The sequence below is a fragment of the Lutjanus erythropterus genome, chromosome 12 (genome assembly GCF_056507025.1).
Source record: "Lutjanus erythropterus isolate fLutEry1 chromosome 12, fLutEry1.hap2, whole genome shotgun sequence".
NCBI lineage: Eukaryota > Metazoa > Chordata > Actinopteri > Lutjaniformes > Lutjanidae > Lutjanus > Lutjanus erythropterus.
Window position 1 is genome coordinate 4705827 of NC_139328.1, and position 25618 is coordinate 4731444.

The 25618-nt window shown below is 39.6% G+C and overlaps 2 protein-coding genes across 2 annotated transcripts; both read left to right on the top strand.

Moving 5' to 3' along the window:
* Nucleotides 1–2944: 2944 nt before the first annotated feature.
* On the top strand, nucleotides 2945–13687 carry lrrc8da (leucine rich repeat containing 8 VRAC subunit Da). The gene is made up of 2 exons (XM_084732580.1): nucleotides 2945–3284; nucleotides 9329–13687. Coding segments are annotated over exons 1-2 (2559 nt in total). The 5' UTR covers nucleotides 2945–3283; the 3' UTR covers nucleotides 11887–13687.
* A 4739-nt stretch (nucleotides 13688–18426) lies between these two features.
* On the top strand, nucleotides 18427–24910 carry LOC146317404 (uncharacterized). The gene is made up of 10 exons (XM_084732013.1): nucleotides 18427–18621; nucleotides 19169–19287; nucleotides 20516–20621; nucleotides 21400–21973; nucleotides 22152–22227; nucleotides 22772–22838; nucleotides 23955–24102; nucleotides 24208–24268; nucleotides 24363–24493; nucleotides 24596–24910. The coding sequence occupies exons 1-10, from the start codon at nucleotides 18536–18538 to the stop codon at nucleotides 24803–24805; spliced, it is 1578 nt and encodes a 525-aa protein (XP_084588139.1). The 5' UTR covers nucleotides 18427–18535; the 3' UTR covers nucleotides 24806–24910.
* The last annotated feature ends 708 nt before the right edge of the window (nucleotides 24911–25618 follow it).

The following is a 25618-nucleotide window of genomic DNA, read 5'->3' on the forward strand; positions in this document are numbered from 1 at the left end:
GTCAGGTTTAGTTTTTTAGTCCAAAAAACTCTGCGGGAGTTTCACAGGAAAACAGTGTCGCAGAATCTCCCAAAAAATGGAAGTGAAGTTGTGCTGCCTGGGATTCTGCAACACTGTTTTCCTGTGAAACTCCAGCAGAGTTTTGTGGTCTGTAAAAATAAACCTGACCTTCAGTCTGCATGAGGGTGAGTAGATAATGACTGAGTTTTCATTTTTGGGTGGACTATCCCTTGAAGATATTATGCTGAACCAACATCTCTTCAGTCACGCTGATGAACATTACAAACAAATTTGATTCATTTCACAGAAACAACTTACAGTTGAACCTCCTGTGTTGGAAATGTACTCTGTAGGAGGCAGGGAATAAATTTAATACTAACTTTGTTTGCAATGTTTTCATTATTGTGAAAAAAGACAACCATGATTCATTTAAAGTGCATCAGAGACACAAAACAAACTTTCATCATATACGTTTTGTTCTAACTATAAAACAGAAGGGTCTCGGGAGAGTTTTAACTGACAAACAATGCATGCTGGGAAGTCTGCTAATATACTGAACATGCTTCTTTAGGAAATTATGAGTTAATTGAACTCTGTGCAGTGCATTCATTTAACTCATATTTTCTAGTCAACAGAGTTCAAGTCTTGTTTATAAGTTCTTAAGTGTTCTGAAAATAAATACTATAAATTTTACTAACTTGAATGAATAAAATGTATATATTTTAGCCGAGTTAATGAAGACAGATTCCACTAAATTCCTGTCTTTTCTTTTTCTTTTTTTTTTTTTTTTTTACAGTGCTGTATGTTTACAATGACAACAGTGTCATCACAGTGAAGTTCAGGCAAAGGTCACTGTCGAAGTTAATGTAATTTATATATCATATAAAAACCTGTCTAAAAAGTATTCACGTGACCTAAGTCAACATGAGTTTCTTTAGGGGCCCACGTTAAACTCAGCTATCACAAGACTGCCTCACTCAACTCTGAGCAAACATTTGACCCTATTGCAAAGACAGCAAATCTAATATAAAGTATAGAAATCACTGGGTTTCTGTAAAGCCTGTACAGAACACAGATAAAATATATTATCAGTCTGCATGTGGCTACGTCTGGTCACCCACCACTTCTACATCTGAGATCTTGTAAAGTGGCAGACTATCACACCACACACTCCGGTGGCTGCTGTTCTTTCTTTCTGTTTCCCTTCTCCTTCTTTCTTTTTTTCTTCCTCCCAAAGTACAAGGGTAGCGTGAGTGAGAGAACAGAGTGCCAGCAGCCAGCAGCCCAGGACCGGTTGAAACCTGTATGGGTTGCAACTGAGGAGACACTTCCTCCACCGGGTGCATCATCAACCAAATCCAGAAAGAGCTGGAAATGATGCACGAGTTCAGCACTCAGGGTCCTATTGACTGTTGAGTTTGTCAATAAAACCAATTAGATAGATAGATAGATAGATAGATAGATAGATAGATAGATAGATAGATAGATAGATATTTTTTAATAACAGTTTGGTCTAACTGTAAAAACACAGTACAGCATGTTAAACACGTGTCATGTGCACATAAGCTACATGTGAGAGGTCTTAATTAGTCAGCTGAGTTTTTTCTGCCAACATGAAGCACTTTGCGGTGTCTGAGACTCAAACAAAGAAGTGGAAGCTGGTGCTGCGTTCAAATGTCGTTGGGAAGATGGTAAATACCAGAGGCCTAGCTGGCTGTTCTTTGTCTGTAATCCAGCCTGTTTGTTTCACTTGCTGAAAAGTTACTGACGTCTGTAATCCAGGTATTATAAATCCCAAAGACTTGCTTGCAAAAAACCCTGTTTGCTACATATTGTACCAAAGTAAATGTAGGTCGTGTCTAGAAGGAACCTCCAGATATGTGAACTCTCGCGAGATTTGTGTAAGTTGTTTCCTTATTATACACGTTGTACAAACTTATTATGTTTATAACATGATAACGCTGTAGTAAACGGACAAAAACATTTAATTTGGGTTAGGGTTAAGAAAAAAAATCGTGATTTAGGTTAAAATATTTACTCTCGCGGGATCTTTCGCGGATATAGGGTTCTCTTCTAAACATGGTCGTAACCGTAACCCCGTTGACCCCAATGCCCCGTACATTACTCCGTGATTCGGTCATAAAACAAATTAGTTTCCCTGAGCAAACGTTTGTGGAAAGTCCCAGCAACAGGTGGCTCTTCTAAAAAAAATTTTTTGTGATTTCACAGATCAGCTGCTGGGAAAGATAATAAACTATTTGTTTATTTTATATTAGGTAAATCTGGCTGTATGGCCTCCTCTAGGCTAAGATATTTCTGTATGAATGCCTTTATAGTTCTGAGTTGAAGTTGATCTACTGATTTATGCAAGTTGCAATAGATTAACACCAATACTGAAAAAGACAAAGTTGTTTCTGAATTGAATTATTGATGCCTCAAGCAACTCCTAATGTCCATTGATTCTGTGTTGAACTGCAATGTCTTTTTGACTGTTTCTAAGATAATGAAGGGAAGGCCATTAATAGTTGAAAAAAAAGTTGTACTTATCTCACATTAAATGATACGAACTTGTAGCACAAAGCAAAGTATGTGCTTCGATGAAATATGTCAATATAATATAATTTTAAGTTACATTTCCCTCGTGCAGTTTGATTTTCTCTGTTATTATTATTAATATTATTTATATATATTATATTATTAATATTATATATATATAATATTATCAATGAAACCATTCAAATACATTTATGGAAATTAACTTTTGATTTTTTTTCCCCCCTGAAAGAATCACGAAATATGCGCTTAACACGAAGATAAAGGTAAAGTTTTTGACCGTGTCTCCCTGTTTGTGCCACCTTTTTGCCACGCGCCCTGAACGCAGCATTAGATAAGCGGAGCAGGCGGTGTCTTCGGGAAGTGGCCGTAATGTCATCCTCCAATGAGAGGCGCCCATAACACCCACAACAGCGGTCTGTGCGGCTCCATATTGGATCTGCTGCCTTTTCTCAGACATACATATTGCACTGTCGGTCTGCCTGCGCATATTGTCTAAGGCACGGCCAGGCAGCCGGCTCCGCTCCCCGGGCTCAGGTATGAGGGATGCAGCCGACAAACCGCGCTGTCACCAACAAATGTTCCTCACAGCTTTGTTTTACACACCGGCGTCACGGCCTCAGCTTTTAACGGGGCTGAGAAATTAGGTTAGAGACGCACCTGAGGAACGGAGCGAAAAGTGGCATGCAGGCTGAAGAAGAAATAATTGGATTGAGATAACGCCACAGGCAGTAAGTATATCTTTCTTTTACTGTGTTTTAAATGTATACTTTAAATAAGCCTTATAATAATCAATAACTTGATTGATATCCCTTCTTCCCGCGTGGCCGAGGAGATAATGGTTTCCAGATAAGAAACTGGTTACCTGGTGTGTGTGAATGTTTAACACCGAGACACATGGTGCGTCTCAATTTCACATGTTTCAACATGTCACCTGACCCGGTACACCAACAGACAACTTACTGCGCAAGAACTCCTCACATGAGGGGAAAAGTCAAAGGTTTCGTCATCCAACCACACAAATATCTTATTTCCTCTTGTGCTGGGATTTTCTGCTTAAATATATTTAAAAAAAATAAAATAAAAATGCATTCAGTCTGTTCTCCTCACGGCGACCCATTTCTTTGCAGTCTGACCCTCGGAACTGGCTTTAAATTAGTTTACATAACACTGTCTGGTAGACAGCTTTAAACTTATAATTTGTCTTAATTATACTTAACATGCTGTACAATTGGTACCATGACATGGTGAGGTCAGTTTGATGTAGTTCAGAGCAGGTTTAAGCCGGTGTGAAGAGACAGGGGACCGGGGACTGTTCACCGTCGTGCCCCTGCCTCCAGGGCCCCGCCTGTGGTACAGGGCCCCGCCCTTTCATGGGGCCCCCCACGCACAAAGCTTTTCCACTTTTTTTTTTTTTTTTTTATCCTCCATCGCCTATTTTGATGTGTTTCTTCCGTCACGTGTGAAGAGTCTGTGGGAGGGTAGATAATTATAAACCACCATGCAGCCCGCATCAACTCTTCTCTCTGCTGTGGAGCATAAAACAACATTTGCACTGGTGCATATCACTGTTGCCAAGATATAGTCTAAACATAGCTACAGTTTATGACCAGCGAGTGCCTTAATTTTTTAATTTAATTTGATAAATCAGTATCATAAGAATCACAAAAGAACAATAAACAAACTGGAGATGTAGTGTGGAAGGAGGGCCTTCAAAATAAAATCTAGTAGAAGAAGTTTAGCTTCAGCATGGAGGAGCAATTCATTCAGCACCGTCTGCCAGACTAAATCAAATTCAGCTGACTGCTGTCAGACTGTTGAATATAAACCTTTTTCACTTGTCACGGCAGGAAAAGAGCAGGTGTTACAAATAACATTAAAGATGGCTGCGTTCCATTCAAGTGTCCCAGCCAGCCTGCGCCTTGAAACTAAAGCAGCTAAATGGTATTCTGCCATTCTTTACTTAATTATATACACCCCTTGACATGTAAAAAAAAAAAAAAGAGCCCGGTGTTAAATATTAAAGGACTCTGAGATAAGAGCACATCTGTCACAGGAAAGACTTTGAAAATAGGTCCAAAAACACTGAAGCACTCAAGAGACAAACACCAGCTGCGTCTTCAGCAGCAAAACTTTTTTTTTTTGTTCTGCCTGATGAATGTACTGAAACGTCGCAGATAAATGTAATATAGCAATTTTTGAGAGTGTGCAGGAAATCATTCGCAACTTTTAAAACCCCAAAATGAACATCCGTATTTTTAAAATCTGATATTTTTTTCATAAATACATAACATGAACATATGTTTTTTTAAATAAGGATGTGGTTATTAAAGAGTTCAGACCAAACATGACAATAAACAGTTGAACAATGGGATTTTTTCTTACGTATTTGCTTGTACGAGTGAGCTGTAACAAACTTATATCAGCTGATTATATTGGCCCACTAATTTATCGGTCAAGCTCTGGTGAAGATGGACTGAAATAGAAAAAAAAAAATCATGTCACATCACTACTTCACAGCAGCTCTTTGGCATGAAAAAATTGCACAGTCATCTAATAGCAAAGCTGCTTCCTTGATCTCTGAATGGGCCAAGAAGTCCAAGATGGGGAAAAAAGAAAAACTCTTCTTAAATTCTTCATTTGCAGGACAGGATAAAGACCTCTAACATGATCATTCATGCTTGAGACATTCAGGATTATTGTGCAGGAATGTGGCTGTGTGCTCATGCATGTTATTTGCTTGTTTGGAGGCAGATGGATGAACTGGAACTTTACTCCTCTGAAATTAGAGTTGTGTTTGAAACGCTGATGTAGTAATAGCATTTAAAAAAAGATACTTGATACCGATATTGCAGAAAAAAGTGGGGAAAAGTCCAAGGCACAAAAAATTAACGACCTGCACACAGTGCTGGTATAGAAGAAGTCGGTGAACAATGTCTAATTTTGCTGCAAGAAAATTTTCAGGAAGGAAATGAAGATGAAACTGAATTGAGGTATTGGATGAGCGCTTGGCTCTTGTTTTTATTACAGCCTCAGTACTTTCAATACTATCAGTACTTTCAATACTATTTTATTCTATTGTTTTAAACATGTGGCATTGGAAAAAAAAATATTTACAGAATAATACTTTTGACAACCTTATCTGAAATAAAGTTGTTTTTGGCTGTGACACTGACTGATACACGCAGACAGCCTGTTAGCCATATGCTTTACATTTGTGACTGCTGGTTTTTGGAGATAACGCCACTGCATGTCAAACTGTTGTCACCTCCCATAACGTAAGGCTGTCCCCGTCAAACTGGACGCCAGTTTCTGCACAATATGACGACCAGTAACAAAGTACATTTACTTAAGTACTGTACTTTACTTGACTTTCACTCCACTACATTTCAAAGACAAATATTCTACTTTTGACTCCACTACATTTCTATGAAGGTTGTCGTTACTCGTTACTTTTAGACGAAGCAGAGCTTTGAAGTCAGCTGATGCTGTTTTTTCTTTTCTAAAATGCAACTGGCCACAGAAGGAAACCAATCACAGTACAGTACTCTCAACTGGGACTGATGTAAAAGAAGAAATACGTCATCTAGTCGCTCTGTAACAAGAACAAGCAAGCGCTTCCTTTTTCATTTAAACAAAACTTGAGAAAGACAAAATTAAATCTCAAGATGTTACAATTAGAAAAAGAAAAAATTCCAGGCAGGTTTTTAATGTTGGGTTCTTTTTATCAGGGTGAAAAATACCACATAATTCATGTATATACTGCCTCTGAAGACAGAAAGAAATCTCAGTTATTTAACAGACTTGGAGAAATCCTTACAGTCGGCTTCAATCTAATTTTATGTGGTGATTTTAATACAGTTACATCAGAAAATGACAACAGCTGTCCTTTTTGTTTTTGATTGTATTTCTAAGCTGAAGTTTTTATAGGTGTTTCTATAGACTTTGTGTAGCAGAGTGGTTCTACAAGCAGGTCAGTGCATCACCAGGTGGTTTCAGAGAATTACGAGGTTCTTTAAATGCATCATGAAAACAATACAGCAATGTATTGATATTAGAAAATTTACATTGTAATTTGTACTTAAGTATTTTTAAAAGCAAGTACTCTAGTACTTTAACTCAAGTAAAATTTTGACTGAGCATCTTTCACTTGTAGTTGAGTAATATTTGACCAGGAGTGTCTATACTCTGACTCAAATACTGGGGTTTCAGCTCTCAAATGTACCATAATGTGGACAAAAATAAAAACCTTTGGAAAATTCTAACAAAAGCAAAATGGAATTTGAAGTCAAACTATCTTCTGCTTAAAAAAAAAAAATACCACACATATCTCAGAGGTAAAAAAAAGTCCTGCATTTTCATCTTACAAATGCTGCAACTCTACCCTCCTTACTGACAAGAAATGCCTTCTTCCTGGAGTGCAGTTCGGTGTGATTCAGGATGTCCTCTGCCTCTCTGTGCAGCACTGTATGAAATATTCACAATGTGTCACAGAACTATTTCTTTTCAGCCCGGCTCTCAGGGCCTAAAGAAGCAACAAATTATCACGTCGGACAGATAATCGTTTATTTATTTATTCGTCTTTCTGAAATATTTCTTTCGGTTGTGCCTGTTTGGATAAGAGGCAGGAAGCAGATGAAAGATGATACAGGCGGTGCAGGCGATGCATAAAATGCCACATCCACTCAATAAGAGCCCACAGTGCTTCACTAAATGAGACACATGTGTGCCAAACATCTTAGTGAGTCAGAACAGTTGTTAGACCTACATCAAAAGACTCTGCCCTGTTCCAGTAACTGCACGTTGTAATAAGTCTGGATTTAGCACAACCGTGGCTCGGTGCTTTACGCATCATTAAAACGCTGCTGAATGAAACTGGACAAGAGATGTGAGAGGAAGTGACGGTTGAATTTAGCACACCAGGATAAAGTGATGGAGCCTTCGCAGTTACACAGTCACACCTCGTACAGCTGCAGGGTTAAATGTGTTACTCTGCCAGTTTCAGCAGAGAGAGTGACGTGGCTCTCTACCTTTGACAATCTGTTGTGGATACAACGCAGAAAACATTAACTTTCTCACGCACGTTTGTTTTTTATAAACTTATGTCGGACGTTATTTTTGAATTTTCCTCTTTTCTTTTATGAATCATTGCTCGAGAAGAAAGGTCGCAGCATTAAAGGCAGTCATGAGGGACTGTTTATGTTCAGACTTTGGTAGTCTAAACAGAGTCAGAGTAATTTAGATAAGCACAGTAATTAGAGATTATTTTCATTACATTTGTTTATTATTTTCCTGATTAAATGTTTGTTCTGCCTTATAAAATGCTAGAAAACTGTAAAACATCTCCTGAAGGAGTTTTGAAGGAGATGTCTTTTAAAGGTTATGTTTTATTTAAAAATGACTCAAAGGGATAGTTCACCCAAAAAGGAAAGTTCAGTCATTATCTACTCAGCCTCATGCCGATTGAAGGTCTGGTTTAGTTTTTTAGTCCACAAAACGCTGCTGGAAACACTGCGTCACAGGAAAACAGTGCTGCAGAATCTCCCAAACAATGGAAGTGAATAGTGACCAGTTTTCAAAGAAAAAAAACAAGAAAATAAAAACATAAAAACACAGCTTGGAGTCACGTTCACATGCACACTGTCTGAACTGTGTGTGTGTGGTGTGACGGTGTGCAAACATCATGTCAGGACTTCAGGAGACTTGGATTACACCAGACGAGCAGTATGGAGGAATTTTATGTTTTTATTCTGTTGGTTTTTTTTACGTTTGAAAACTGGTCACCAGTCTGCAACACTGTTTTCCTGTGAAACTCCAGCAGTGTTTTGTGGACTACAAAACTAAACCTGTCATTCAATCGGAATGAGGGTGAGTAGAAAATAACTGAATTTTCATTTTTGTCTGAACTATTCCTTTAAAGGTCCAGCATGCAGGATTTAGAGAAATTTATTGGCAAAATACGGCAAAAATTGTATATAATATTAATAAATATGTTTTAATTAGTGTGTAATCCTCTACCATTTTTTTTGTGGGTTTGGAGGCCACTGTAGTTTCTCCTACAAAGAATCTAGATGACTTTGCAAAGTGTGAATATTGCAGATGAGCCATTAGTTTCCAGTTTCCAGGACATGGCATCATCGATCCCACGTGCTTGCATACAGACTGTGACACAACAGTGTCAATTGAAGGTCGCTCTTCACGCATGAGCCGCAGGTGGAAAACGTCTTCATCAAAAAGGAGATATGTGGACCCAGAGTGTCAGGGTTTCTAATAAACATGGACCAGTTCCTATTTTTCCACAGGTAGGCTGATGGAATATGGAAAAACTGAGACATATTGTTGATATTGCACTTATTTTTCTTCAGACAACTCAGGCTGTTGATCAGTTTTTTTTGTAAATGGGTGGGCCATTAGCTGTGAACATTTTCAGAATATACTTCTTTACATAAAAGAGAAAAATAGGAAGTGTTTTTATTTATAGGTTATTATGCAGCAGTTTTACTGGTCCAGCCCACTTGAGACCAAACTGGGCTGTATGTGACCATGACCTAAAATAAGTTTGAAAGCCCTGTCCTACACAAAGAGGTACAGGCGAGTGTTATTCAGTCGGTTGCATTCTACAGCCTCACCTCTAGATGCCACTAAATCCTACACACTGGTCCTTCGAGTGAACGAGTCATTGATTATCAAAATTTTCTATAGATCAGCTAATCCATTAATCAGCTGTTTCTTTTCACACATACTAATAGATAAACTGACTCTCTTTTTGTTGCAGTGATGTTCACGCTCACTGAGGTTGCATCGTTGAACGACATCCAGCCGACGTACCGCATCCTGAAGCCATGGTGGGACGTCTTCATGGACTACCTGGGCCTGGTCATGCTCATGTTGGCCATATTTGCCATGACCATGCAGATCACCAAGGACCAGGTGGCCTGCCTTCCATGCCTGGAGGAGTCGGAGGAGGCCTCAGGAGCCAAACCCAACTCCTTCCCGCAGCAGACCACGCAGGCCTCATCGGCAGCCTCCGGGGCCCCCCTGGTGACCTCCATCCCCCTCATCACAAAGGACTTACCAGACCGAATTGCCCATGACATCCACGTCGCACACCAACACACCTCTGTGGCGTCGGAGAAATATATGAATCAACCTCAACCAACAGGCGTCAAGACCAATCTGGACTATCAACAATATGTCTTCATCAACCAAATATGTTACCACGTTGCCTTGCCCTGGTATTCGAAGTACTTCCCATACCTCACCCTCATCCACACCCTCGTTCTCATGGTCAGTAGCAATTTCTGGTTCAAATACCCCAAAACGAGCTCCAAGATTGAGCATTTTGTGTCAATTCTGGGTAGATGTTTTGAGTCTCCCTGGACTACAAAGGCTTTGTCTGAAACGGCTTGTGAGGACTCAGAGGAGAATAAACAGAGGTTGACCGGCACCTCCTCAGCGCCGAAGCAGGTCTCTTTAGAGGGCAAGGAGGATGGCACAAATGTCAACTCATCCACACCCATGCTTGGTGTGAAGTTCTCCGCAGATAAACCCATCGCAGAGGTCCCAAGTAGTATGACAATCCTGGACAAAAAAGACGGCGAGCAGGCCAAAGCACTCTTTGAGAAAGTAAGAAAGTTCAGAGCGCATGTGGAGGACAGCGATTTCATCTACAAGCTTTATGTAGCGCAGACCATCGTCAAAACTGTCAAGTTTATTTTGATATTGTCCTACACTTCGACCTTTCTGGCTAGAATAAATTTCAAGCATGACTGTGAGCCTGATATTAAACAGTTAACAGGATACAAAAAGTTCTTCTGTACACACAACATGGCATTCATGCTAAACAAGCTGCTCATCAGCTACATGGCTTTGATTCTGATCTACGGGATGGCGTGTTTGTACTCCCTCTTCTGGGTGTTTCGACGGCCCCTGAAGGAGTACTCATTCGAGAAGGTCAGGGAAGAGAGCAGCTTCAGTGACATTCCTGATGTCAAGAATGACTTTGCATTCCTTTTACACATGGTTGACCAGTACGACCAACTGTACTCCAAACGCTTCGGCGTCTTCTTGTCCGAGGTCAGCGAGAACAAGCTGAGGGAGATCAGCCTCAATCACGAGTGGACCTTTGAAAAACTGAGACAGCTGGTGACCCGTAACGCACAGGACCAGCAGGAGCTGCACCTCTTCATGCTGTCTGGTCTCCCAAATGCAGTGTTTGACCTCACGGACTTGGAAGTGCTGAAGCTGGAGCTGATTCCTGAGGTTAGGTTCTCGGCGAAGGTCTCGCAGATGACCAGCCTGCAGGAGTTGCATCTCTGCCACTGCCCGGCCAAAGTAGAGCAGACGGGCTTCGCTTTCCTCCGGGACCATCTTCGCTGCCTTCATGTAAAGTTCACTGACGTTGCTGAGATTCCAACATGGGTTTATTTGCTGAGGAGCTTGAGGGAGCTCAACCTTATCGGGAACCTGAGCTCAGAAAACAACAAAATGATCGGTCTAGAGTCCATGCGAGATTTGAGGCATTTAAAGACGTTATGCTTGAAAAGCAACCTCACAAAAATACCCACAAACATCACAGAGCTATCACCACATCTGCTTAAGTTAGTGGTGCACAATGACGGTACAAAACTTCTGGTACTAAACAGTCTGAAAAAAATGATAAATCTGATCGAACTGGAGCTGCACAGCTGCGAACTGGAGAGGATCCCTCATGCTATTTTCAGCTTGACCAACTTACAGGAACTTGACCTGAAATCTAACAACATCCGAACCATCGAGGAGATCATCAGCTTCCAGCACCTCAAGAGGCTGACGTGCCTCAAGCTCTGGCACAACAAAATCATCACCATCCCCTCCTCCGTCGGCCAGGTCAAGTCTCTGGAGGCTCTCCACCTCTCTCACAATAAACTGGAGTCCCTGCCTCCGGCCTTGTTCACGCTACCTAAGCTACGGCACCTGGACGTGGGCCACAACTCTATCACGGTGCTCCCTCCAGACGTGGGTCTCCTCCACAACCTCCAGCACTTAGCCATCAACTCCAACAAGCTGGAGGTGCTGCCCAAACCTCTGTTCAGGTGCACCAAGCTCAAGGTGCTGTGTCTGGGGAACAATGCGCTCACCGTGCTGCCGGAGGCTCTGGGTCAGCTGGTGCAGCTCAGTCAGCTGGAGCTGAGAGGAAACTGTCTGGACAGACTGCCCGTCCAGATAGGAAACTGCCGCATGCTGCGCAGGAACGGCCTGGTGGTGGAGGACCATCTCTTCGACGCACTGCCTGTAGAAGTTAAGGAGAGTATCAGCCGAGAGACCAACGCACCCTTTACGAGTGGCTTATAGCACAAAAACCACGACTCAGACAGGCTGGCACCGCTGGTGGTTCTTGACAAGTCTGTGTAATGGATGTACGAGTAGACTTTTTATTATTGTAATATCCACAAAAATGAATGCATTTTCTTGATTATTTGGTAGCACTTTGTTTGATTGGGTCTGCATAAGACTGTCATGACACTTTCATAACCATGTTATGACGCTTGTCCTGAACATGGAGGAATCTATAGGAATGTTTATGACCGTTCCAAGTGTCATTTGGTCAGTTATGTCATTTTGAACGCAAAGCTGACATTTTTTGAGGTGTCTTTGTTATGACAACTTGACATTAATCAAGACTACATAACCTCTCTATGTCTGTGTAATGACAGCTTTACATTATCAAACTTCTTTGTTTTAAAATTAAACTGTCATAAGTGGTTGATTATGACATTAGACATCATGAGACCATTATGAGTACATCATGAATATTTTCCTTGATCTCAACTACAGTGATGAATTTTGGACCTGTCATAAAGGTGTCATTAAATGTTACATGGCCAGTTTGACAACAGTAATAAAGTGAGCCCAAGGAAAATATTCATGACACACTTATTATGGTCTCAATGTCAAAACCAAGCAGACATGACAGTTTAATGTAATGTCAGGTTGTCATAACAAAGACGGTGTTGACTTGATTAATGTCAGGTTGTCAATGCAAATACATCTCAGTGTCAACTTTGTGTTAAAAATGACATAATTTAGCGAAAGACAATTGATGAAGATGGGCATAAACATTCACAACGACTCCTGTTCGTGTTCATGACAGGTGTCATGCCATGGTTATAACAGTGTCATGTCCGTCTTACGCACACCCCTTCAAATAAATAGTTGCTGATTATTTTAATGGGTTGTCTTAGTTGATTATGTATTAAAAATGGTACAGGTTGCTTTTCTAGTTACGTATCTAATTCAGCAACATTTTGGGATTTAGCTTTTTCACAGCTTTGAGTAATAACACATTTAGAAATTTAGCGTCTCTACGTACTAGCCTTTAGACCAAAACTGTTTCCTCCAATGACACAGTATGTAGATTTCTCATTATTGTTTTAGGTACTCAGGTATAAATGTAACCATGGGGAACAATCTTTTTGCCTTAACTGCTGCTATTTTTTTACAGTGAGGGCTTTCTCAAACAAAAGGCCAAAAATGAACATTTCATGTTTTCATGTCAGTCATTCATACAGACACTATCCACGGAGAAATTCCTCTATGTTTAATGTAAGAGGACACAATGCAACACTTCTCTCTTGGTAGTTTTTTTAACCTTTTTGTTGAAATTCTATATTTTCCTTGATGTTTTGTAGCTGACAGAATGAGTTAGGAGTTGTAAAACTCAGGTGGAGACTAACGCACCAGAAACGAACCTTTACCTTACTGTTGTAGAGATTGTATATTAAGGCCTATAGCATTTGCACATGCACAAAACGATTTGAAGATCAGTGAATGTCCTTCACGATAACGTGTTCGAAGACCAACGTGAGCTGATAAAAGGGAACTGTCGACTATCTTTTTTGTTTTTAAATCATGCTTTAAAATTTGGATTGTGTAATAAAACTGGTCACACATAGGACTGATGATTCTACGTCACAACCGTGTAATGACAACAAACATGTCTGCCTTCATTCTTAATGTATTTCTGTGTAGGCCTGTATACATATATATATATCTCTATATATAAATGTGCTCCTCAGAGCTGCTGTAACACCCTGGTGATCCTATGCTCAAAGTTCACAACTTTATGGCACAATAAAACAAGATTTTAGATGAATGTCTAATCATTATTCATCTACTTAAGACACACTTCACTGAACACTACAGCAGTGAGAAAGCTACAAATTAAAATGTGCACAAATGAATCTGTTGGAGTTGTTAAAAAAACTTAGTATTCAAGTGAATTTATAGAAAAACCTAAATTATGCTTCAATGAGAAATCTCATACATTCAAACTATAGATTTACGTTTGATTTTGGGCAGTTTAAGTTTATTTTTATTCTTATTTTAACATGAAAAGGGTTGCATTCAAAGTTCTGGAGCCCCTAAGTGGCATCTGAACGTTCTCTGTCATGCCCCTTCACAAGAGAACAAGACGGGCTTCATCATATTTTGGATTTGATTAATGTGTTTGATGAGCATTTCCATTTCTTTCTTTTCCTACAAAGTCCATCTGTATAGCACTCTAATAATGATTAAGTATTTTTTTCTCTGAACCTGTATCCTTGCTAACATCAGAACACTTGTTTCTTCATTGATCCCAAGCAAATCAGATGCTCAGGCTTTATTTCAGAATTAGAGTTGGCTTCATTTAACTTCATTTAACTGTCTTTATTTAATTTAATTCTGGTTCTGTCATTGCTCTCAGTGTATTTACACAAGGATAGAACAGACTAGACTAGACATAACTAACATAAGTCTACAACAAGGACAACAAAGCTGATTAAATAAAGGCACTGAGTAAACAAATATTATGTGCACAAGAATGTGACAAAATAGGTGCACATATGAAAAAAAGGACTAGTTAAGTGTTTTGTAGGTTGAAAACAATGCAAATAGTGCAATGAAATATGCATGTGTACATGTCTGTATACAACATTGTGCAGGATATGTGTACACATTAAAAGCAGGATGGTACATTTAAACTGTTGGGATGTTACAGAGATACTGTACCGAATGACTGGTTTTGCTTTTCATCAGAATGCAGAAGCATTTACATTTAAACGGACAGCTCATCCCAAAATTAAAAATACACGTTTTCCTCTGGCCCATAGAGCTATTTATCCATCTTTACTGTTTTGGAGATGTTTGCCTTCTCTCCAATATACTGGGACTAAATAGCACAAGTCCTGTGGTCCTCAAACCGCCAGAAAATACCTTTGAAAGCAGTTTCATGTAGGAACTACTGTCTTTCTGTAGTAGAATCTACCGGAACTACTTTAGAATAATCTGAAACTAGTTTCTTTTTAACAGGAAGACAGTAATGTCTGCATGAAACTGCTCACAACGAGGTCTGAGACAGACCAGGTGAGAGACATTGCTGTTGGATTTTTCAAATATATTTTTTGGTGCTTTGAGCACAAGAGGTCTAGAGAGATAAGGCAGACATCTCTACAGCTGATATCTCAGAACGTCTGCAGCTCACAACAAAACTATCTAGATAGATAAATATCAACACAAGCCAGGGAAAAGAAATGTATTTCAGATTTTGAGATGAGCCGTCCTGCCAACACGTAACATACATCCAGTTTGACATGTCACCCGTTTTTACATTTTTATTAACCATATAAGCACAGAACACAAGCCGACCCTCTCACCTCCCCGACATGAGAGCCAAGCTCGTGTAAACAAAACACAGCAACAAACAAACAAATCAAACATGGGAGGAAGTCATAGGGCTACATGGACAGTCGCGTACCCAAACCTATAAAAACTGAGTCACTCACTCAGTAAAATAACTTTATGTATTGTGCTAATCTTCCAAAGAAGGAATAGAATTGACAGGACAGACAGTAGAGGTCGAGGAGCTCGGTACCACAGGTCTGTTTAGGGCCTTTGAAATAGGAACTCGGCCATGGACAGGAGAAAAACGTGTGTGTGTGTGTGTGTGACTGGCAGGAGATAAACAGCATCTGTCACACACGTCACCCACGTTAAACAGCCTGTCAAGTTTGACTTAGGATAGGTGTGTCCTGTGTCAGACCTTAAACATGAACTATCCTTGTAACGGCAATATTTACAGCAGACATTTGAACTTGTCATAGCAGGAAATACACAGATGGATCTTATAGTGTTAATTATAATATTAATAATATTATTAATGATGCCTCTGTTTGAGCAGTTCTTACAGTCCACCAATTAAGTATCTTATAGGTTACACTTGCATTTGATGAGTTGTTCTTGACAGAAGTGTCACTCTATTTCCGCCTGGAAAAAAATGTTTTCTGCAAGTTTCTTTGTTTCCTGCTTACAAAATAAGAGTTTTTTTTTCATGCCCCCTTATGGACTCTATTCAAGGGATTCACCTACATGCGAGTATGTTATTCAGGAAAGCACAAATAATACGATCGAAACGGATATTCTACTCAAAAATTAATTTCCAAAATGTAACACAGTCAAGGTACTACTTTTTGTTTTTATCTAGTTACATTTTTACACAAATATTTCATTTTAATATTATAATATTATTGTTATTTATTGTAATATAGTGACATAGCTACATGAATGCAGTATCATTGCAATTTAAGATTTTTTTTTTTATGGAGTTCCTATTTCCAATGCAAAACAGAATCTTTTGATTTTACAGAGCTTTTTTCAGTTTCTTATTGCTCAGTGTCAAAGAGGTGGTGGGCTTCAGTTCATAAATTTTGTGTTGTAGCTAGGTTAAAAATAAAATAGAGAGAAGATTAAAGTGTTTAAAAGTAAAGTAAGATGATGTGGAAATGTATTTTATTATTAATTATATGTCAATATTAATTTGATGCTGTAAAGGCACGACAGTTGCATTGAATATTCGGTTAGAAAATACAATATTTGCCGGTTTTAATGTGGCGTTCTGTATAAACCACGCTCACTTCTGGTCTTCTATCTGAATGCAGACATAAAGACGTATAAATTTATTCTTTCAACAGATACAGATAATGACGTCTCTGTGCGTCTGTCCAAGAATCTTTGGTCAAGACAAGGTTACACCGACTGATTCTTACATGAAGCAGTTAAAAATCTAAAGAAACTGAAGCAAATCAGTTCACATAATGTGTCACGCTGAGAGTAAAGAAGCTGCAGTCTTTGTCTTGACCTTTCTTCTGGTTTATGAGGCTTAACCCACTTAATCCATAATCTTTTTCACCAGATGAAGATGAAGATAAAGGTTGTGTCCATCCACCCATATGATCCTACAGACGATGTTTCTGCAACATTACAATTCCAGGTTCTCCAACACACGGGTTGTCTTTTACAGGGAACTTGATGATTGTCTGCACACCAGTAACATTGTTAGTGTTTTAGCGAGTGAGTCCTGCAGAGGAGGAACAATAGGTTCTCTGTCTCCATGTAGATCTTGGCTGTGTTGTAGAGGTCATGCGTGTTGTGCATGTATGTAACCTTCTGTCCCACCGTCTAATGGATGACCTTGCACTAATATTCTGAATAACGCAACTTGTCTGAGAATTTACATCACAATGTACCTGTCCTTGAGATACCCTATCCTGTTTTTAAAGATGCCAGCACATACCGCTGCTCACTCTGTCCAACTACAGTGTGTTTACACTCATTCATTTTGTTCAGACTAACTCACCTTTCAGCAAGTGCTCTTTTATAGATAGTTTTTCCCCAAAGGAACACAAAGGAATAAGATTTCACTTCAATACAAAGGTGCATTTTTTTTCTTTGTTGCAAATTCAGTATAATTATTATTTGCAATTGTTTCTAAAGTTGAATCAGTCAGCAAAACCTGAATCAACCAACTTCTTATTGAGTTTGTCACATGAAATTCTTACACAAGGTATGAAAAATGAGGGTTTTCATACCTACAAACACTGTTTAACACAAACTATATACATATCACCATAACTTTGCCAAGAAAGACAGAGAAAGAAGTTAATAAAAAAAAAAAATACATGAACAATGCATGTGTGAGTCTCTTTGCATCCTGTCAGAGTGACACAATATATCTGTGCTATAAAATGCTGGTTTGAAAGAGAATCAATGATGATATCCCAGTCCTCTAAAGCTTCATGAATTATTACTTATGATCTTTCGATGGGTGCAATGTCTGTAAAAGGATTCAACCATTCTTTTACTGGTGGAGGTTCAGTGGAGAAACACGAGTGCATTATGGCACGATGTGTGAAGTTAAACCTGCACATACGCCTTTTCTTTCTTTTCTTAAACACTTTATTTATAGAGAATTTCCATTTAACATAGAAGACATTAACATGAGTTGTCATCTCAAGTTGCAACTATAACTGGAAGGTAAAATAAATTAATAATAAGACTAACAACAACCAAGACAATCAGATCCATCCATCTTCAACCGCTTATCTGAAATCGGGTCAGGGAGGTCACAGTTCCAGCAGGGGACCCCGCACATCCCTTTCCCCGGCTACATTATCCAGCTCTGACTGAGGGATCCCGAGGCGTTCCCAGGTCAGGGTGGAGATATAATCCCCCCCACCTAGTCCTCGGTCTGCCCCCGTGGCCTCCTCACAGTGTCTGGAAGACCAGGTGGCATCTTTACACTTCAACTGGCTCCTTTCTAGGCAAAGGAGCAGCACTCTGAGTTCCTCACAGATGAACAAGTAGATCACATAAAAAAAAAAAACAAGGAGTAAAAGAGAAAAGGCATTTACACAAAATATGTGTAATATGTGATAATACTTTTACTCAAGTAAAGTTTTGAATGCAGGTCTTTCACGTACAGGACCTGAACACCTCCTCCATCACTGCTGGTATACAGGTGTACTGGATCAGTTGGAAAGAACCTGAACGTGGTCCCTCATGTGTTGCAGTGTGCTGCCATCTGTCGGCAGGAGTAAACACCTGTCTACAGGCTCTTTGTAAGTGAACTAGCTTCACTCCCCACACATGCTAGCTAAGTTATCCGCTCCTGTAAGGCAGCCACATAATGAATCGTAAGAATAATGTTCCGTTCAACCCTTCAGCTATGCCCAGAAAAGCAGCTCCACAATACAAACAACCGCCGCCCAGAAGGTAACTCTGTCTCTGCTCTGTCTGAACATGTAACGTTAGCTCACGTTTTAGTGGGCGTTGGGTTAATTTATTTGAGAGTTTCAGCAACGTGTCAGTTGGATTAAGTTAGTGTCTCACATTGTTCTTTTGTTAATGCTACATGAAATCCCACCAACCACCACCTCGAACATCGTTAGCAATGAACTGTTCTGTGTGTAGCTAAAGGTAGTTGATTGCTAAGCTAGCTAAGTTTGCGTCGTGTCTTAATTAGAACCCTAGATTTGCGAAACTCTCGCGAGACTTATGCCCATTGTTCTTCATCGTAGTTATTGTTAAAAAGTAAATATGTTTTCTAATATAAAAACGTTATGGTTAAGGTTTGCATAGACTTGGGGACAAAAATATTTGGTTATGACACGGGAAAGAATTTAATGGTTTTATTTAAACTGATCGATCTCGCGAGATCTTTCGCGTGTCTGGGATTCCAATTTAGACTTTCATGATGTATTACTGTGTTATCCACTGGCTTTGTAGTATTGTGCTAATTTTTGTTTTCTGCGGTGAACAGTGTTCCCCAAGGCTTCAGAGAAGCTATGCTGCATGTCTCAGTGAAGTCAGCATCAAACGACTCAAACATCAGGACACCTGACACGGCTGCTAAGACACCACAAGCACAGAAACGTCCAGGTGACCAGTGTGGACACAGAAGCGCACTTACAACAGGCACACAATATTGATATATATATAAGACCATACCATATCAGCTCGTTTATTCTAAATTATTCACACAGATTGTCTCAGTTTTTTTGGTGAAGGATCCCCAACAAGATAGAAAACATAACGCATCATGTATGTCCCTTGCAATAATTTGCAACACTAGGTTAGTTATGTGAAAAAACAACACATGAGAAATGTATTATAAAGATATTAGACATATTAAAATATTTGCACCATGTCAACACAGAACACCCAACACATACAATATATACACACACATCAAGAGTGTGTTTCACTCCTATTGCATATATAAAATAAAATGTGGATTCTGATTTTTTTTAAATAATGTTCAATAAAAATAAGCCTAACAAAACATAAAAGGAACCTGGGCCTGGGACATGAATATTAGGTCTATAAAATTGTTTGTGGAATGGAAATAGTTTGTGTAAATAAGTAATGATTGCTAAAAGTCAAATCATAAAATAAATGCAGGCCATAATAAAGCTTTTTATATTTGTATAAATTTTTTTATAACATGATAATTCAAGTGAATGAATCTGAAAAACTTTTCATGGACCACCTGGCAGAGTGCCGTGGACCCCTATTTGAGAACCACTGCTTTACATCACATCTAACCATTTAGCAAATCATGCTGCTGTATTTTATTCACTGTTCTTTCTTGATCAATATCGCACACACTGAGGAATTTATTACTTCAATTGATTTACCATCAATACTAAATGGACATCCACATGCAAGGTGCAGAATTTTCCCTTTGACTCCAAGATCTCTAGATTGTCTCAGGTGAAGTGCAGATTTCTCTAAATCATTTTGCACCAAAATGGCATTCGCATGCAATGACAGTGTCACACTTTGCTGCAAATTTCACTTTGAAGAGTTTTATAACTGAGCCAAGTTTCAGTTTCAGAGTCTGCTGATTGATTTTGTTACAACGCAGAAACTAACAGAAACCAACCTCTGGCTAAAACTGCAGGAGAAGCTGTCTTTGGGTCCCTTTTTCAAGTCAGAATTGTTGATTTCTTCTGTTAATTCTTGTGTTATCACCTAATAAATTCAACAAAAATAAACCAGACACAACTTGCTTAAGTTAATTGTTAGTTAAAGCTATGGATTACATATCTGAATGCATTCAGCCTGTAAAAAATAATCTTCATTATGTAACTTGTGTATTATACAGCGCCACCTCCTGCTACCAAATGGAAGTCTTCATTCAAACCAGTAGATGATGAAGACGACGATGACATCGACAACACACACAAAAAAAGCACCAACAGTCCAGAGAGGTAAACCAGTCAGTGATGTTTACAGTATATTGACAAAGTGTCAAGTAGAGAGTAACGTCTCCTGTAGTCACAATTCGGGATGTGCCACATCTGAGGCTTTAACTTTGTCTTGAGGTGACTTTAGATGTTGAAATATGGGCTGTCTGAAGGTGACCTCATTACGTATTATTCCAGGTGGATCTTCTGAGGTGAAACTGCAAGAGACAAGAAAGATTCAGTGCTTAAGTAAATGGACACGTTTCACTAAATGTGTCCAGCCTGTAAGAATAAACCGCTGTGTTTATTGTACAGTGGGTGCAGTAAGACGTGATGAAATGATACAATCTGAAGAGGCACTGCAAGTCAAATCGGTGCTCGTTTTTTGCAGTTTTTGCAGAAGATTTACTTGTAGCCATCAAAGGGATAGTCCAGCTTATTTGAAGTGGGGTTGTATGAGGTATTTATCGATAGTCAACACAGTAAAAAATGGTATGCACACCCTCAGTCCATAGTGTACTGGTGACCCTCTCTGCTTCTCCAAACTCTGCTTCTGCTGTAGCTGAGACTACAGACAAGTACCTCATACAACCCACATCAAAAACTCTGAACTCTCCCTTTAATTAGTTTTTTATCTCATCCCAGAAAAGTTTTTTTCCCCCCAACAATTCATGTAGCTTGCTAGCACATTCATGTTGTGCGTGTGAACATTTAATGGTTTATATTTCATGCCCTTAACAGTGATCTATGTAATAAAATGCATGTAACACACACACACTAATCTCTTTTCTATTGTAATCAGGGTTGAACTTTATGATCCTTACAACCCCGCGTCGTCAGACACTGAGGATGAGATGCCACAGGCCCGAGCCGACAGCCAGTCCCCGCCTAATCCAGATAACAACCTCGAGCGGCAGCGTTTGTCTCTGCCTGATCTGGATAACAATCTGGAACGCCAGCGGTTGTCTCCGCCCGATCAGGACAACAACCTGGAACGCCAGCGGTTGCCTCTGCCAAATCAGGACAACAGCCTGGAACGCCAGCGGTTGTCTCCGAGGAGAACCCACTGGGACGTTGAAGCAGGGAGCCGACTGCTCGAGAGGCGTGACTTTAACCCTGAACACAGACCCACCGAGAGTCGAGGTCTCAGTCCAGGTTACAGACTACCTGAACGACGGACTTACAGCCCGGACATTGAACCACTCGACCCGTCGGGTTACGTCTCCATAAGTAGACCTCTGGACCACAGGGTCTGCAGCCCTGACAGGCTTATTCGCGGCCCCTCCGACCAGAGGTTTCCTGCATCTTATGGAGCGCAGAGGAACAACAGCGAGGAGAGGATGGCAATCCCAGAATACAGGAGAGAAGTATCACCAGTAAGACTGCTGTTTGGGTTCAGTGGTTATATTCAATTTTGAGTTTTAGACTTTAACAGGAGTCACGGTCTGGAGAAGTCTGTTGTACTTTGTTAGAATTTGATGATCACAGTTTCCTCTCTATATGTGATAACAGTGTGATGCTTGTACCGATTAAAGCTATTTCTCTCCCCTGTAGATGTCCACTACTGTTAGATTATCTCCACCCAGGTTACAGCGCGACTATCAGTATCAGTTGGGATACGTGGAGAAAGGTGAGTTGGCATTTTAATGAAGCAACGACAGTTTGTCTGCTGTTTTCTTACACCACTTCAACTAAAATGCAACAGAAACATGATTGCATTGATTTCATACTATAAATAAGAGAGTGTTGTCCCAGGAGGAATGACGTGATAATTGGTTTCATGACAGAAATTCCTGACGATTAGTTTTACCATTTCAAATTGAATTATCGGGGAAAAACTCAGTAACTCAACCCACGTTAGCATCAGTCCTCCAGATGCAGACGCAGCAGCAATGTGACTTTGATTTGCGTTACAAAGGACATGATGCCATTTAAAATCATTGAGAGGTTTTCAATATAAAACTTAGTCAAATAATTTCATCATGTGCATCAGTATACTTTGAACATTTTTAGCACATTTTAACAGTTCTGTGATAATATTGGTCATTATAAACATGATATGAATTTTTAATACCATTTCTTTCATACTTTACTTAATTTTTGCCACATGTACACGTTTCCTGTGTGAGCCTAATTCTGATGATAATAAATCTGTGTATCATGTTGTTTTTCAGGACTGGACAAAATCACGACTTCCACAGAAGTGACAAGAAACAGGAGCAAAATTCTAATAATGGACAAGTAAGAACCAACGATTCTGTCGCCCAGTTGTTTAAAGATTTATGTATGTATGAAGGTTTATTCGATTAGCGGCCTGTGGTGCCGAGTACGGCTTGAATTTTTCTGCGGCCTGCAAGAGGCTGCCTGCAAGTCAGGCTGGCATGACATCTGAATCACAGTCTGTCTGATCTGAACCGATAGAGAGGGGAAGTCCCTCCCCTTCCAGTGCGACTGGTGAGACGACAATGAGAATAATTTTTTTTATCCCGTTTAAATTTTGCCACAAATTTCACATATCATGTTTGTCAATTTAAAAGGTTTTTCATAATTTAGATTTATGTGATGCAGCTCAGTGAACTACATCGTTCCTCTCACACAATATATATCATCAACGGCAACTTCGTTCACTGTTTTATCCGGTGAGTCCTGGTCCCTTTATCAGCCAGGATGAGAATGAGATGAGTGAAGTATTGCTCTTGTGATTACATCCGGGAATGCAAACACACAGACATCGTAGCTTCGGCGGCTAACATTAGCTTTTGGTGGCAGAAAGTCGGGATATCTATCACACGACTGTTTGGTGTGCAGTGCTTCTTCCTAACGGCGACTTTCATGTCTGCAATTGTGGCACAATTCAAAGGGGATCAGAAATGAATTTGTCTCTCGCCGTTAACTGCCATTCATATTTTAACCGGTATAAGGTCTCATGGTGGTCGACCAGAAGAGGAGCAACTTTGCCTCTTCATATACTATTGGCTAAGTCTTTTTAAAGCAGCACACTGAAGTTAGTTAAACTAACAACAAGCTTTTACATGTATCCCTCAAAGCTAAACAGACAGAAGGCTGATTGCGAAAATCAATCAGATTCTAGATCAAATGGACTGACAAGTATTTATTTACTTTGCCAGCTGCAACAAGCGATAAACCAAAGTGTTCATTGTGCATGAGTGCACTAAGCTGTGATGAAATAATACAATGTGAAGAGGCAAATTATGGCTGATTTTTGCTGTTAACACGATACAGTAAGAGTCATTTGTTGCCAGTAATTGACAAAGTATTCTATGTGGCCTGTGATTCATGTAATTTAGGACTGTAGGCTGTTCTGCAACACTGAAAGTCTTCATATGTTTTGTTCAGGAACCCCATCACCTGTGACCTTTGTGATGTTGTGTTATCCAACGGTCAGGAGCTGTTGGATCACTTAGAGAGCAAGACTCACTGGGACACCCTGGAGCACATTCAGCAAGAGAATAATTATGATGATCTGGCTATAGCCTTCCTACAGGTGAGATACTGCAAAGTATGGTTAAATACTGTGCATCCTGTGGTCAGTTGAATCCCTCGTTTTCAAATTAAACACAGAGACATAAACACATTTTTATGTCTGTAGGAATTCCTGCTGTATAAAAGCCGTCAGTGTAGCCGAGCCATAGAGGACAGTGTGCTTCCAGGTAAATAACATGGACAGACATTCACTGTCTTATTACATTATCTTCTGTTCCTGACAACCAAAGCGTAAACACAGTGTGATCTTTGTTTGGCCAGCTCTCCAAGAAAATGACCACATGACAAGGATCGAAATTTTCCACTGCGCCGCTTGCAACGTCTTCTTATCCACGTCTGCGTCCTCAGTGCAGACTCACATTACCTCTCAGGAGCACCTCTCCAGCACAAAGGTAACACTGCTGTAAAGCAGCAGTAACATTAATCCTTGGATTGAGTTCAAGTGATGATGATGATGATGATGCTGACTGAATGACTGATTCGGTTTCCTGAAGGAGTTCGAAGTGCAGCAGAGACACGCCTGCCTTGGCAAAGCAGAGACCATGATGAGGGAGCTGAAACCTCAGTTTGAACACTTCCTGAAGGTATTTTGCAAAAGTGAACATTTCAAAAGTATTCAGATGCAGAAATGTCAAACGGCATCATGGGATTTACTAATTCAGATAAAAGTTTTTTTTCAAACTGGGGGAAGGTGGGGTTTGTAGCCTGTGGCCAATCACGTGCAGCATTAACACATCCACTGCACAATACTTCTTTTATATCACTTAAGTAAAAGATGCAAATACACACGTGATATAAAAGTAGCAGAAAATTTACACAAAAATAAAATACTTTAAATAGTTTAGAAAAGACGAAAGCTATTATATTTTCAATACTAATATGTTGGGAAGGAAACATCAGACATTTCTTCTGATGTGTCTCAAGATGGAAAAAAATAAATGTGTAAAAATAAATTTGTATTTTTGTTTTTGTTGTGAACTGTCCTATAGGAGCCAAAGTACCCTATATGTTATTTGAGATATTATTTTATTCTATTTCTATAGGCTATTTGCCTACAGCCATAGTCTGCCTTTGACTTTGAAACTCAGTTTAACTGTATTCAACATTATTGTATTTTCTCAGTTTCTAATTAATGTTTATATTGATAACTTGGATGTTTTACACTAGGTATGTTTATTTTAGGTACATCAGCCTAGGAAGTTCTTTTATTTAGCTCAGAGCTTGTGTTTGTTTTTTGGGCTACTGGCCCTTTAAGGGACCTGGAGACTGGGTGCGCTGTGAGTTGCTTAGCAGCAGTGAACTGAGAGAAGCAGACGGCGGTGAATTTTGCACTGAGAGCATACAGTTTTCTTACCGTAGCTGAAGCTTTATTTCGTGGTAGAAGAGCAAGTTTATAGTTTAATAAAGGGAATATAGTTTACTCCTGTAATAGGATTTCGCCTGTGGAAAAATAAACAGTCGCCTGTTATCCTGTACATCGGAGTTCAGTGGAGTTTTTCCCTTGCTAGCAACGATAG